The sequence below is a fragment of the Sorex araneus genome, chromosome 2, assembly GCF_027595985.1.
Source record: "Sorex araneus isolate mSorAra2 chromosome 2, mSorAra2.pri, whole genome shotgun sequence".
NCBI classification, from domain to species: domain Eukaryota; kingdom Metazoa; phylum Chordata; class Mammalia; order Eulipotyphla; family Soricidae; genus Sorex; species Sorex araneus.
The window spans coordinates 140,067,258-140,083,038 of record NC_073303.1 but is presented as its reverse complement, the minus strand read 5'-3'; the positions used below and the strand labels follow the sequence as shown (position 1 = coordinate 140,083,038).

General features: G+C 41.9%; 1 protein-coding gene and 1 non-coding gene across 2 annotated transcripts in view; both read left to right on the top strand.

Moving 5' to 3' along the window:
* Window positions 1-15,781, top strand: part of ARHGAP31 (Rho GTPase activating protein 31) — a 144,822-nt gene that overhangs the window by 75,818 nt on the left and 53,223 nt on the right. Inside the window, exons 2-3 of the mRNA XM_004606702.2 lie at window positions 2,628-2,730; window positions 6,860-7,004. Of these exons, the coding sequence (XP_004606759.2) occupies window positions 2,628-2,730; window positions 6,860-7,004 (248 nt within the window). The remainder of the gene's footprint in view (window positions 1-2,627; window positions 2,731-6,859; window positions 7,005-15,781) is intronic.
* Window positions 4,972-5,078, top strand: LOC129402854 (U6 spliceosomal RNA). The gene has a single exon (XR_008628891.1). It is a non-coding gene; the product is annotated as a U6 spliceosomal RNA (small nuclear RNA).

Genomic DNA, 15,781 nt, shown 5'->3' with positions numbered 1-15,781 from the left:
TAAAACAATTTTAATCACTAAAAGTCTTTTTGCTTGCTTAGTTATTTATTGGCAGGAATTTAAGAGGTCATGTTGGTGAGGCTGACACCCAAGGATGGTAGATAAAAGGGCCAGGGGGATTGTCCTATAGCTGGAAGACTGCTTCATGAGCGGAGGGGAGAAGGCAGATGGAATAGAGAAGGGATCACTAAGAAAATGGTGGCTGGAGGAACCAGTTGGGATGGGAGATGCATGCTGAAAATAGATAATGGACCAAACATGATGACCTCTCAGTGTCTGTGTTGCAAGCTATAATGCCTAAAAGTAGAGAGAGAGTATGGGGAATATTATCTGCCTTAGAGGCAGGGGGAGGGTGGGAAAGTGGGGAGGGTATACCCGGGATATTGGTGGTGGGGAATGTGCACTGGTGGAGGGATGGGTGTTTGATCATTGTGAGATTGTAACCCAAACATGAAAGCTTGTAACTATCTCACGGTGATTCAATAAAATTTTAAAAAATTTTTTAAAAAGAGGTCATGTTGGTTCCTCTTGCATGGCCTTTGTTTCTTCTTTGTTTTGTTCTGGGGCCAATTTAGTGGTGCTCAGGAACTACTCCTCACACTGGGCTCAGGGATCACTCCTGGCAGAGCTTGGAGGACCATATGGGGTGCCAGGGATTGAATCTAGATTAGCTTTATGCAAGGCAAGTGCCCTACCCACTGGTAGGCTATTGCTCTAGCCTTTGTGTGGGCTTTCTAATCAATGGCTGGTTTGGCCCACTTGGTGGTAGTGGTGGAGGACAGTTCCTCACCTTAAAGAAATTTGGGGACCCTATGACTAGAGGGCTGGGCCTTTTGTCCCTATACCCCAAACCCTTCTGGAGAGGGGAGCAATGGAGGTTAATCACCCAATGACTAGGGGTTCAATTGATCATATTTTTTGTTTTGTTTTGTTTTTGCTTTTGGGGGGGTCACACCCAGTGATGCTCAGGGGTTACTTCTGGCTCTGCACTCAGGAATTACTCCTGGCGGTGCTTGGGGGACCATATGGGATGCTGGGAATCGAACGTGAATCGGCCTCGTGGAAGGCAAATGCCCTACCCGCTGTGGTATTGCTCCAGCCCCTCAGTTGATCATATTTGAATAAGGAGACCGGCCTAGGGTCCCGAAGAACGGGATTCCAGTCCCTTCTGGGTTGCGACCTTGCGACCTTGTGGTAGTGCTGGTCCAGTCCCTGTGTCCACACCTCTTCCTTGGGCAGCTCTGGCTGCTCCTAAGTGGTAGCTTCAAGATAAAAGGGTAGTCTGCTAACTAAGAAACTCAGGGAGGTCTTGCCTTGCAGGTGGCCAGCCTGGGTTCCATCCCTGACACCTCATCTGGTTGCCTGAGCACCATCAGGAGTGAACCCTGGTCTCAGAGCCAGGAGTAATCCTTGAGCACTGCTTACCCCAAACCAATAATAATAAATAGCAAATGAAGTCCTGCCTGCAGTGTCGCTGGGATGACTCTGGCGGTCCCAGGGCACACTGCACTACAGCCTCACACCTTGCATTATAGCGACTCGCCCAGAAAGTTGGATATTGCTGTGAGTGACCCCTGGTTGCCTGACCAAGACCTGCGAGGCCTCCCCCTCCCAGAAAAACATTAATGTTATGACCCTTTAGATCACCTTTGACATTCTGGCAAATTTTCTCCTGGCTCTTTTCCCTTACAATTTTATTTTACACAGTTGAATTCACATTGTAGATTTGATTTAGTGTCTTCTTTTTCTTTTGCCTACCGACATCAAAACAGTTTTCCTCTGTGCAGTTATTTTTCATAAGCAACATGAGTTAGGTTATGTACATAGATTGGTTAGGTTCATTATGTATATAGATTAGCTCTGAGGCTGGAGTGATAGCACAGCGGGTAGGGCATTTGCCTTGCATGAAGCCGATCCGGGTTTGATTCCTCCGTCCCTCTCAGAGAGCCCGGCAAGCTATGGAGAGTATCCCTCCCTCACGGCAGAGCCTGGTAAGCTACCCGTGGCGTATTATATATGCCAAAAATGGTAACAAGTCTCACAATGGAGACGTTACTGGTGCCCGCTCGAGCAAATTGATGAACAACTGGACGACAGTGCTACAGTGCTTCCATGTAGATTGGCCCAAGCCTCCGTTTCTTCATGTGCTCCATTTAGTGTGCCACATTCACCTCAGAGCGTTTTGAGGACAGCTGGGCTCCACCTCCAGTGTGTCTCGTTCCGGGTCTGGCATGCAGCCGGGCTTCGTGTTCCCAGCGGTCCCCCGAGGTGCAGCCGCTGCCAGTCAGACCGCACTTGCAGGAGGGAAATGATGCGACGGACTTGTGGGATTTCCAAGGTCACCACTGGTTTAAAAATTCTCAGTTTATGCATAGTTTTCAAATTCTTAAACACAAACCCAACTCAAAACACATGAAATTTTCTAAACTTTAATAAGACCCTGTGATTCTTTCTGAAAAATACAGAAGAATATCCTCTACCAACTACAAGTAATTGTTTCCACTTGTAGCTCATACACATTCCATACTTGCTTCTCTTTGAAGTTACCTGCCATTTTAAAAGGATATCTTTAAAGGACAGTCTGACTTCTATTAATACCTTATTGTTTTTTCTTGTTCTTTACATAGTTCCATATGTACTGAAGAGCTGCGCAGAATTTATTGAGACTCATGGCATTGTGGATGGAATTTATCGGCTTTCAGGAGTCACCTCAAACATACAACGACTAAGGTGAGCATAAGAATCACCCTCCACGGTAGGTAAAGTAAAGAAGTACCAATATGACAGTAATAGTTGAAAATGATCACGGTGGATAGGAACTGAGTGTTGAAAGTAGGTAAAGGGATATACATGGCAATCTTTCAGTATCTGTATTGCAAAACCACAGTGCCCAAAAGGGGAGGGAGGAAGAGAAGGGAGGAGGAAAGAGGGGGGAGGGGAGAGAGAGAGAGAGAAGTGCCTGCCATTGAGGCAGGCTGGGGAATGGGGTGATGGGTGGGAAATTGGGGACATAGGTGCTGGAAAATGTACATTGGTAGAAGGATGGGTGTTGGAACACTGTATGACTGAAACCTAATTATGAACAGCGTTGTAAGGATCTATCTTACAGTGATTAAAAAAAAAAACTATTAAAAAAAAATCACCCTCCAGGTCCTGAGTGGTAGCTCAGCAAGCAAAATACTTTCCTAATGAGCATATGGTCCCCAGAGCACCACCAGGAGTGATTTCTGAGCACAGAGCCAGGAGTAAACCCTGACCAAGCACAGTTGTATGTGACCCAACCTCTAACTCTCCTCCAAAATACAGTCACCTATCAGAGACTTCTCCAGGGTCCTTCCTCTGTCGGTACCTCTTATCCACAGTTGTGGAGACAATTAAAAACCTGAAGGGCAACTGAACTGAAGATCAATAATTGATATTTTCAGCTTTCTGCTTAGAGAACCAAAAAAACTCTTTGAGGTTTTCATATAAGGTTTTCATATAAGGTAGTATGTAGATTTCTATGTCTCATGCCATTTTTTCCAATAAAAACTCCTGAGAAGTTTGAATCATTTCCTTTGTCCTGCACCAGACTCATCCCTGCTTAGGTGGATTTGACTTGATTGAAATGATTTCAGTTAACAAGTTAGAAAAATATGACTTACTATTATTCTATCAAATTTAATTGAGAGAACAATAACCTTCATACATACAGACATGTGTATTATATATTTATATAAAATAAAACAAGTATCTGTAAAACACTATAGTATCTTATGTATAAGTGTATGTATAAAGGATATATAAAAGTACATATAAAATCAATGGCTGAATAAATAGCAGTATCCTACATTAAAAAAAAAAAAGTATATCTGAAGCTTACTTTTCTAGCTCCTGTTCTTGTGTGAATGTTCGTCTCATTTTCTTGTCTCTGTGTGTGTGTGTGTGCCCGCCTATTTCCACTCAGGAGCAGCCTGTGTTCTCTCTTGAGCACTCACTTCTCCCATTCTCTCCCATCACATCTTTCTAAACAAGTTTCGATAAAAAACTTTACTGCTTCAAAAATAAAAGAATGTACAAAAGTATATTTCAGAGCTAAGCATTTTTTTCTATAATGAAAGCAATCAGATTTCTGCATTTTTCTCATTCTTTGACACCAAAAGAACATTTTGTGGGGCTGGAGCAATAGCACAGCGGGTAGGGCGTTTGCCTTGCACACGGCTAACCCGGGTTTGATTCCCAACATCCCATATGGTCCCCTGAACACCGCCAGGAGTAATTCCTGAGTGCAGAGCCAGGAGTAACCCCAGAGCATCGCCGGGTGTGACCCAAAAAGAAAAAAAACAAACATTTTGTTATTTATTTTTATATATTAGGTATTTGTTCTTTAAACAAATAGAACTTGAAAACTGTAAAAACATTTTGTTTGTTTGTTCTTGTTTTGGGGTCACACCCAGCAATGCTCAGGGGTTACTCCTGGCTCTGCACCCAGGAATTACTCCTGTCGCTGCCCAGGGGACCAGTGCAAGGCTAGTGTCCTACCCGCTGTACTATCTCTCTATCCCCTAAAAACATTATTATTAAATGACTAATATTTAAATTTCACAGTTAATAAGATAAGTCATTGTTATTTTCCTCTTATCTAATTGATTTTGCCTCTTCCCCTAAAATTTGAATTACAGTGAGAATATGCCAAATTGAAAAACTGACTTTTCTCTTATAAAGAAGTAATGACTATTCAAAATAATTGGTTTTTGCGGCCATGGATTTTAATTGACCTGTGTGTTTACTGAGCTTTACTAACTTGTGGCATGTCTTAGAAGTTCCATATTAAATACTTTGAAATGGTTAACACTTAGCTCTGAAATATGAAACACAGACATGAAGAGATAGTTCATGTGGTGGAGCATGTGCGAGGTCTTGAGTTCAATCCCTGCCCTGGGCATCACCAAGAATGACCCTTATAAACTAAATATAAAAATACACTATAAAGTGCTCACTTCAGCAGCACATATACTAAAAATGGAACAATACAGAGAAGATTAGCGTGACCTCTGCTCAAGGATGACATCCAAATTTGTGAAGCAAGAAAAAAGAGAGAGAGAGAAATACTATGCTGCACTATTGTTAGTGGTATTCATGCAAGGACACTAGGGCCGTGGCTGATTCCTTTTACATTTAAGGATTGACCTTGACCTTGATAAGGGAAATTTTTGTCTAAAGAAATGAATATGGTCTACTAGATTGTTCATATCCTGCCCTGTTTAAAAAAACATATGAATACGCCCTTGGACTGGGGATATGGCTTAGTGGTAGAGCACTTGCCTTGCACATGAGAGGTTCTGGGTTTGATTCTCTCTCAGCATTGCCTGATTCCTTCCAGCACTGCAGGGAGCAGCACCCCCCTCCACCACCACCACCGCCACAAACACACACCAAGAAAAGCCAGAAGTCATCTGAGCACTATTATGACCCCAAAATAGGCAACAACAACAAAAAAAAAATTGCCGAAACACGTGCTTTCAGATTTATGAGGCCATTGAATATCGAGCTTCTCAAGGCTACACTGGGATTCTTTCCAGTTCTGACTGCATCCAGGACTCCCCTGGCCTTTATCAGGGGAAGAACTGGACTATGAGAGGGACAGACTTCTGATTTGGTTGTTTTTGTGAGGGATTGGAAGTTAGGTTTGGGCTAGACCCAACAGTGCTCAAGGCTTTCTCCTATCTCTGTGCTTGGGGATCACTCCTGTGGTGTTTGAGGCACCATAGGTGATGCTGAGGGATTTGAACTGTGATATATGCATGCAAGGTAAGCCCCTGGACCTCTGTACTATCTCTCTGGCCCTAGAGTTTGAAGTGTGATTCTGAGGGTGTCATTGACTTTGCCTCTACTTGGCTGAGATGAAGTGAATACTGTAGACAAGTCTAACTTCTCTTTTTATATTATAGTTAAGATTTAAAAAAAATTATTAGTGAATCACTGTGAGGTACAGTTACAAACTTATGAACTTTCATCTTTGCATTTCGTTTACATCCCTCCACCAGTGCCCATTCTCCTCCACCAATGTTCCCAGTATCTCTCCCATCACCCCCACCCAACCCCTCACCACCCCACCCTGCCTCTGCAGCAGGGCATTCCCTTTTTTAGATTATTTTTAAAAACATTTTTATCTTCTAAGTACATATTACTTGAGGTAAGGTATTTATATAAACCTTATTAATGATTATTTTTAAATGAGAAAAGGGATATGTAATCTATGATATTCTCAGACACCCCAATAGAGATGAAGAAAATATTTATAAGCTCATCTATCCTGCGGGAATCACTGTCAGATAGCCTATACATTTCTGCTCCTTTGCAGATGAGTAAATTTCGCATCCAAGATACAGTTGGTTAAAGGTCTCAAACCTTGAGCTTGACCCTCAAAGATAAAACAAGATTGTCAATCCGAATGTACTGTGATGAGTGATAACGATCTGTCTTTCCCTGGGTTTGGTCTCTGCTCCAAGGAAGAGATATTCATTTAGAACAATATTTTGGAAAAATTGAAATCTCAACAGATTGTTTTTGCATATTGTTTTAATATTTCCCCCCCTGTTCAGAACTGAGAGTTTGGCCTTGGTGCCATGAGAAATCCTTCTGTGAGCAAGCATTCTGTCTCGATGGCTAGAGAAACTCAGGCAGGGAGAATCCAGACCTTGAAGTCAGTGTCTTCCCAGAGCTTCCCTGTGCCTAGGATAGAAGGTCTCTTTGAATAAAGGTCAGAAATACAGCCAGATCAGCAGTTTAGGGTCTTTTCACCCCTGAGCAGCCAAGTGGCTGCTGACATGGAACACATGTTCCTGGGATTGTTATGTCTCTGTCTGTGTTGTTTCAGGCAAGAGTTTGGCTCAGATCAATGTCCAGATCTGACAAGAGAAGTGTACCTCCAGGACATCCACTGTGTGGGTTCTCTCTGCAAGCTCTACTTTAGGGAGCTGCCCAACCCCCTCCTGACCTATGAGCTCTATGAGAAATTCACGGTGAGTGTTTGGATTTCCATTATGGTTATTGGGTGGTTTGCATAGATGGGCCAAGGGGAGTTTCAGCACTGAAAAGGCAGTGATCCTGCCTCCCCAGATGGTCGACATTATCTTAGCCTGGGGATGGAAGTATGATGAGATGGTGAGGAAAGCAGGGTAATGGACTGTCTGCTAAATTTTTTCTTTCTGAAAATTTCAAAACTATGTTTATTTGTTTTAAAAGCTGGGTTGAATGGCTTCTATATTTATTTACCCAAATATGCCTCCTGGTTAGAGAGGGAACTAAACCAGAGCAGCAAAGAAACTGGCCCAAGGTCACACAGGACAGGAACCTAAAATTCCATTGTTACTTGGTTTATTTTTGTCAGACTATTCCTTCTGTGCCTTTGGGGGGGCTGGGGAGACAAGCGCTGGGGAGGTTAGAAAAAAAGAGAGAAGGATGTGGAATTCACAAGAGGGCAGAAAATTAGAAAGAAAAAATAATCTGGAAAAAACTACCACTGGGGAGTCGAGTATAGGTAAGTGAGTTGGGTTGGCAGAAGATGAACAGGCAAGAGCAGAACAAGAAGATCACCAGGTAGGACTGACAAGAAGAGTGGAAAGAACAGATGTTTAGAGATACCAGTGAGAGTAGGGCTTGGGCATTTGGGTACAGAGAAGAAAGAACAGAGGAGACAGAGAGGTCAGGGAAACCAAGATGAGGAGTCAGTTCGCAAAGGAGGGGTGAGGAACTGAAGGCACACAAAAAGAGTGAAATCATGGGATTTTGTCTGGGTAAGAAAGAATATTAAGGCAAAAGCAAAGCAGGTGATTACTAGCAAATAAAAAGATGTCAATAGGGGCTGGAGTGATAGCACAGCGGGTAGGGCGTTTGCCTTGCATGCGGCCGACCCGGGTTCGAATCCCAGCATCCCATATGGTCCCCTGAGCACCGCCAGGGGTGGTTCCTGAGTGCACAGCCAGGAGTAATCCCTGTGCATCGCCAGGTGTGACCCAAAAAGAAAAAAAAAAGATGTCAATAGAGTTTTCATCTTTGTGAGGTCAAGAAAGTGTTGGAGTAAGGTGGTCAGGGGATATTTGAAATTACAATCAGTCCCCGGCACGGTCCCCTGAATATCACCGGGAGTAATTCCAGAGCACAGAGTCAGGAGTAATCTCTGAGCATCACTGGATGTAGTCCAAAAACAAACACACAGAAAAGATCATGAAGTGAACTGGGAATGTGGCTTAGAGGTAGAGAAGAGGAGAGGGAAGGGAGAAAGAAGGAGGAGATGGTGCATTAGGCAACCATTGGTTGTGACCCTCATTAATACATATATTAATACATATGTGTGTATATATATACATTATGAGTATTAAATAGGAGCCAAGGGTGTGGCTCAGTAAGAGAGTGCATGCCTTGCATGTGTGAAGTCGTAGGTTTGATTCCTGGAACTGATACATCACAGAGGTAGAAAAACATTTTTTTTTAATGAAAGAATGTTCAATCATATAGGAAAATGATAGTTGGGGGGAAAGTAGACATGCAATTGTATAGTAATATGTTAAATTATTAAAAAGAAATATCAAAAGATGAGCATTTATTTCGGGATCAGAAAGATAGCATGACCGGCTAGTGTCTGCTTTGCATGCAGGAGACCCAAGTTCAATCCCTGGCCCACATGATTCTCTGAGCACTGCCAGAAACAATAACCAAGCAATAAGCAGGAACTATCCCCTGAGCATCGTTGGATGCAGCCGTAAAACCAAAAATCTAATTGAAGTTATCCCCACTCTCCCCTCTTTCTTTCTTTTTCTTTCTTTCTTTCTTTCTTTCTTTCTTTCTTTCTTTCTTTCTTTCTTTCTTTCTTTCTTTCTTTCTTTCTTTCTTTCCTGTACTTGAGCTTTCAAAATCTTTTCCACTGAAAGTACAATTTTTAAATTAAAAGTGAAGACAAAACACAACCAAAAATTTGGGTGTAAATATTGATTTCCAGTTTACCAGCTCTGTGGAAGTGTCAGCTGCTATCACCCTCTTGTCTCTTTGCAGTCTCAGGCAAGTGGCCATGAGGCACCTTCTAAATGTCTAAATCATTCTGACTACGGAATTGGAGAATTCCTGGGTCCCAAGAGAAAAGGTTTCGGGCCTCACGTGGGTGTGCTGATCACTATCACCAACTCTTTTTTTTAAATAAAGATGAAACTGATTATTGCAAATAGTAAACTTGGAAAACAATGTAAGCTTTTTGGTGACCCTTTGACATGCCACCTATTCTTTGAAATCTATTTATTGGGTAGCCATCCTCTTCTGACCTTTATTTTAAAAAACTCTTTTTATTAAATCACCATGAAATAGACCCTTACACATCTGTTTATGATTGGATTTCAGTCATACAGTAATCCAACACCCATCCCTCCACCAGTGTATATCACCAACTCTTAAGCATTTCCTCATTTTAAAAGCCATCACAGAAAATGTAGGGAAATAGAAAGGAAATTTTTTTAGCCACACTTGGCAGTGCTTAGGGATTATTCCTGGCTCAGTACCCAGGAGTGATCCCTAGCAATGCTCAAGGGACCATATTTGGTACTGGGGATTCAAACTTGAGTCACCTGGACCCAGTGTCTTAACCTCTGTACTATCTCTGCAGCCCCTAGAAAGGAAATTTTTATAGACCAAGGACAACTCCAGGCAACAGATGGGTATTTCCTTCAGTCCTTTATTCTTTACATGTTTTTGTTGTGTTTAGTTTTTTTGAAATCAGGATAAAATTTTTTTGCAAATCATTAAAGCACTCTTGGCCAACCCAGGTTCGATTCCTCTGTCCCTCTTAGAGAGCCTCGCAAGCTACCGAGAGTATCCCGCCCCCATGGCAGAGCCTGGCAAGCTCCCTGTGGTGTATTCAATATGCCAAAAACAGTAACAACAAGTTTCACAATGAAGACGTTACTGGTACCCACTTCATCACATCGATGAACAACTGGATGACAGTGCTACAGTACTATATTAAAGCACTACACAAAAGTATAATGGAGCAAATATAAGTCACCTAAAATGCCCCACTCTCGGCATATCTGCTAAGGTTAGGACATGCCATCATGATCTCTCTTTCCACCACCATTGCTCTTGCTTCTTGGTGCTCAGTGATGCTGTTCTGAGTCGTCTTTCGTGCTTGAGCATCTTTCCCCCTTAATAAAGTCAGAGACACTTTTTCCAAAGTGTTTTTTCACCTATACCATGATTTCTGAAACCAGTTTCCTCCTGATAGACTTTTCCTTTCTCAAAACTGCTTTTATTTATTTCATTAACTTTTTTCTTTTTCTGTAACTTTTATTTGAAGTTTAAACCTCCCAAGATGGGACCAGAGAGAGAGAGCATAGTGCTTGCCTTGTTTGCTGCGGACCCTGGCTTGATCTCTTGCACTGCTTATAGGTCTCGAGAACATCCAGTAATAATTCCTGGTAACAAAGTTAGGAGTAAGCCCAGAGCATTACTGGGTGTACTGCAAACCATTCTCACTCCCCCAAAAAACTCACAAGAAACTGCAAAAGCATAAAACAGGCTGGAGAGCTAATTTAGCGGTTTAGATATTTGTTTTAATTTGGCTGACCCAGGTTTGATTCTCCAGCACCCCATGTAGTTCCATGAGCACAGAACCAGGAATAACCCTAAGCATCACTGGGTGTGGCCCAACCCTCCCCCAGACTGATTTCGCCTAGACTTGTCTATCTTATTGATTCATTGATTCTTAAAAGTTTAATGATTTCCCCCAACTTCTTTGCAAATTCATCTATTTTTCCATGATGCTTTTGTCCTTTCATTATGTTTTATGTTCCTTCCTCTATTTCCTTTATCAGATATGTTTATGGCTCTGGTTTTGTTTTGTTTTGTTGTTTTGGGGGTCACACCCAGTGATGCTCAAGGGATACTCCTAGCTGTGCACTCAAGAATTAGAAGTGCTGGAAGTGCTCAGGGGTCCATGTGGGATGCTGGGATTTGAACCCGTGTCAGCAGCAGGCCTGCTGTACTATCTCTCAGCGCTACTGCACTGTTTTAAATTTTTTTCTGAGGATTAACCTCAAAAATGGTGTGTTTTATGATTCTCATTTCTGGCAGTTTCCCTGGTCATCTAGTAATATAGCCCATGGGTTCTTTTTCTTTTAACAAAAAATGATAACTTAATGGAAATTAACTAAATGAAGAGTCAGAAATATCAAGACAGAAAATAAGCAAGCAGAAAGACCCTAAAGAACTCTCAACACTTTGTTTTTATAACATAATAAAATCTTTGTACATTGATCTTTTTTGTCTCTTCATGTTCTTAGAAAAAGAATCATAGGTGCTGGAGCAATAGCACAGTGGGTAGGGCGTTTGCCTTGTATGCGGCTGACCGGGGTTCGATTCCCAGCATCCCATATGGTCCCCTGAACACTGCCAGGAGTGGTTCCTGAGTGCAGAGCCAGGAGTAACCCCTGTGAATCTCCAGGTGTGACCCAAAAAGCCAAAAAAAAAAAAAGAAAAAGAATCATAGAGGTAGATTTACTGAGCAAAAAGTTCTTACTTGAAATTTTGTTATCACTGTATCACTGTCACTGTCATCCCATTGTTCACCGATTTGCTCAAGCGGGCACCGGTAATGTTTCCATTCGTCTCAGCCCTGAGATTTTAGCAGCCTCTCCTTACTCATCGTTCCCAAGGATTGGAGGCTCTTTCAGGGTTAGGGGAGTGAGACTTGTTAGGTAATGCCAGATTGTGCTGCAGACAGACAAGAATGCTTTCCCCTTGTAGTCTCCCTAACATGAGCTATTTTCTGGTTGCAAGTCTGAATCCACCAAAAATATCTTTTTTTGTTTTGTTTGGGGGCCACACCCAGCAATGCTCAAGAGTTACTTCTGGCTCTGCACTCAGGGGTCACTCCTGGCAGGGTTCAGGAGTGATGCCGAGTAATGCTCGATGTGACGCTGAGTTGGCTGTGTGCAAGGCAAGCACCTTAACCACTGTATTAGCGCTCTGACCCCCCAAAACATACTTTACTGTTTTGATTCTTGTCTAGCAAAGACTTTTTTTTATATAATCGAACTCATTATCAGAACAATAGTATCATCTTCGGTTATATAGATATTAACAAACAAAATGGCTGTAATTTATCATAAATATACTTCTTTCCATTATGGTTCTAATATTCTATGATGGTTTGGGGTAGACAGGAATATTTTTTTTTGGTTTTTTTTGGGTCACACCCGGCGATGCACAGGGGTTACTCCTGGCTCTTCACTCAGGAATTACCCCTGGCGGTGCTCAGGGGACCATATGGGATGCTGGGATTAGAACCGGGATCAGCCGCGTGCAAGGCAAACGCCCTACCTGCTGTGCTATCGCTCCAGCCCCTAGACAGGAATATTTTGCTAAAACCAGTTTTTATAGTTTCTTCATACTTATTGTTTACAAGCTTAGAAAAAAAACACATTAATTTTTTCCATTTTTTTTTTTGCCTTTTTGGGTCAAACAGGGCTTCCTCCTGGCTCTGCACTCAGAAATTACTCCTGGCGGTGCTCAGGGGACCATATGGGATGCTGGGAATCAAACCCGGGTCAGCTGCCTGCAAGGCAAATGCCCTATTTGATGTGCTATCACTCCAGCCCCTCCATTTTCTTTTTGTTCCCTGACTTTGCTTAATTGCTCTGCTCTTCCACAGTAATGAAAATTGAAAGCAATATTATTGTCAATCTGTCATAAGGTTTCAAGAAAATATAATATTATATTCATAATTTGTTAGTATGTAGGTGCAATTTTAAAAATTGTTGGTGTAACAACTGGTTTTCCATAAAATAGGATCTAGTGAATTAACTATATTGAAGAATTTAATTGTTGAATAGATTTATTTGATCCTAATGAGTTCTGATAGTTAAAACAAAGCTTTTCAGGGACATAGAGCTACTTAGAAAAGAATGTTTGGGCTGGGATGATAGCTCACAGCGGGTAGGTCATTTGCCTTGCACGCGGCCGACCTGGGTTCGATTCCCAGCATCCCATATGGTTCCCCGAGTGCCGCCAGGAGTGATTCCTGAGTGCAGAGCCAGGAGTTAGCCCTGAGCGTTGCCGAGTATGACCCAAAAAGTCCAAAAAAAAAAAAAGAAAGAAAGAAAAAAGAAAAGAATGTTTGTATTGGAGGCCAGAGAGCTAACAGAACAGCTAAGGCGCTTTCCTTACATGCACCAGACCTGGGTTCAATTCCCAGCACCCCATATTGTCCCCCTGAAGCCCTCCAGGAATAAGCCCTGAGTTAGGTAAAAGAAGGAGGAGGATGAGGAGGAAGAAGAGAAGGTTTGCATTGTCAAACGTTATTTTTTGAGATTCCTATCCAGTGCTCCTGAGTTCCAGGTGCTCCAAGGTCTAAGCAGTGCCAGGGATTGAATCTAGGGCTTCCCACATGCAAAGCATTGCTCCAACTGATTAAGTCATCTCTCTGACTCCTTATCAACTGCTCTTTTTTTTTCCCCTCTTTGGGTCACATCCAGCGATGCTCAGGGGTTACTCCTGGCTTTACACTCAGGAATTACTCCTGGCGGTGCTTGGGGTACCATACGGGATGCCTGGGATCGAACCCGGGTTGGCCGTGTGCAAGGCAAATGCCCTACCCTCTGTACTATTGCTCTGGCCCCTATCAACTATTCTTTTTTGGGGGGTGTGGGGAGTCACATCTGTCGATGCACTGGTGTTACTCTTGGCTCATGCACTCAGGAATTGCTCCTGGCCGTGCTCAGAGGACCATAAGGGATGCTGGGAATCGAACCCAGGTCGGCCGCATGCAAGGCAGATTGCCCTACCCGCTGTGCTCTCGCTCCAGCCCCTATCAACCACTCTTAAAGGAATTTATTTAAAACCCCATGTACATAGCTAAAGTAGCATAATACCTCAATGAGATAATAGGATTAGAATCTTAAATACTGTTAATTAGTAGCTACAATTTATTGTGTGCTCATGATATAATAAATTCATCACATACTATTTTATTTAACCTCACAGAAAAAGTAGTAGTCTCTTATAGATAAGTTAAGAGACTCAGAGAGACTCTTGCCTGGGGTCATAAACTCGTAAATGGTTACGAGGATTTAAAATTCTGTCTCAGAACAATCATACTATTTTAAAAAGAGTGTTAACAGCACTTAAATAGATCCAGGTATTAAATAACTTAATATGATTCAGGGAAAGCATCGCAAGCGAATGAAGGAACAAGTCCATAAACAATATTAGGGAAAATTGGCTCAGGGTAGGGGATGAGATGGGAGCATCAAGTTACAGCCTCTCTGTTTATGGGTTTCAGGGTGGAGAAGGGCTTTCCAACCATAAGAGCAAAGGGGGGAAGTCACCAAAGACAACTTTAACAAACTAAACTATAAGTGATTTTTTAAAAATACACTGCAAAAATTAAGGAGCGCATGAACAACTAATAAAAACATTTACAATAAAGATGGCAGGAGAAGGGCCGGAGCAATAGTACAATGTATAGGCACTTACGTTGCACGTAGCCAACCCAGTTTGAGCCCTAGCACCCCATATGGTTCCCCACAGCTGCCAGGAGTGACCCCTGAGTACAGAGCCAGGAGTAAACCCTAAGCACCACTGGATGTGGCTCAAAAAAGACAGGAAAATAATAATCTATAATTGCATAAACACTATCTATAATGAAAATAAATAAACATGTCACCTCACCAAATAAATGAACCAAGCACTCCAGTGTAACTCATAAGAGGAGTTATATACCTATTTTAAAATTATAGATGTATTAGAAACACATGTTTGCTTATTTAAGAAATTTTCTTAAAATATTTCATTTCGTGCTGGTGAAACCTGACTCCTTCATAGTTTTCATACATAACGGAAATGTAAGCTGACTGGACTTCCCAGCAAGTCATTTGAAATTAATCTCAAGAGTCTCCAAACACCTTTTTTTTTAAGACAGAAACTTTGTTTCTAGAATTCCACATTAAAATAATGGTCATATTTATATACAAGTATTTAATTACCATGTAACTTAGAATATTGAAGTGTTATAATTGTCTTGTGTGTCTGACAATAAAAGATGGGTTAAGGATCAAAGAGACAGTATAGAGGTTACGGTTGCAGACAGCCAGCCCTAGTTTAATCCCTGGTACCACATGGTCTCCTGAGCACCACCAGGAGAGTCCCCGAGCAAAGAACCGAGCATAGCTCCTGAGTATTGACAGGTATTCTAAACTGAAGTACCTCGAACTCCAATAAATAAATGATAGATCAGATAAATCGATTGTTTTCAACCCTGTGTGGCATGGCACATCATGTTTTTGAGGAATGTTTCCTAACCACAACCAAGTAAATAATATAAACTTAAGTAGTAGAAAGAAAAAAGAATAGAAAAAGAGAAAATGGATGCAACTAAATATGAAGACACACATGTTCAGAATTTATGCCAAGATGTTCATTGCTCTTCTCATGCTTTACATGAGAGTAGGTCAGTGGTGATTATGTCAGCAGCACAAGATAGCAGGTGATTTTTATTTCAGTATTTCATATTTTAATTTTGAGCATATGTATTCATTTCATGTGGCTGCAATAGCAAGTTACCACGTGCTTGATGGCTTAAACAACAAAAATTTGTTCTCTCCTAGTTATGAAGTTTAGGAGGCTTACTCTTACTCATTCCAGAGGCTCTACGGGGCAGTAATTCCTCACCTCTTCCAGCGTCTTGTGGCTGTTAACATTCTGTGGCTTGTGGCTGTGTCACACCCATCTCAGCCACTTTGCTCCCACTCTTTAA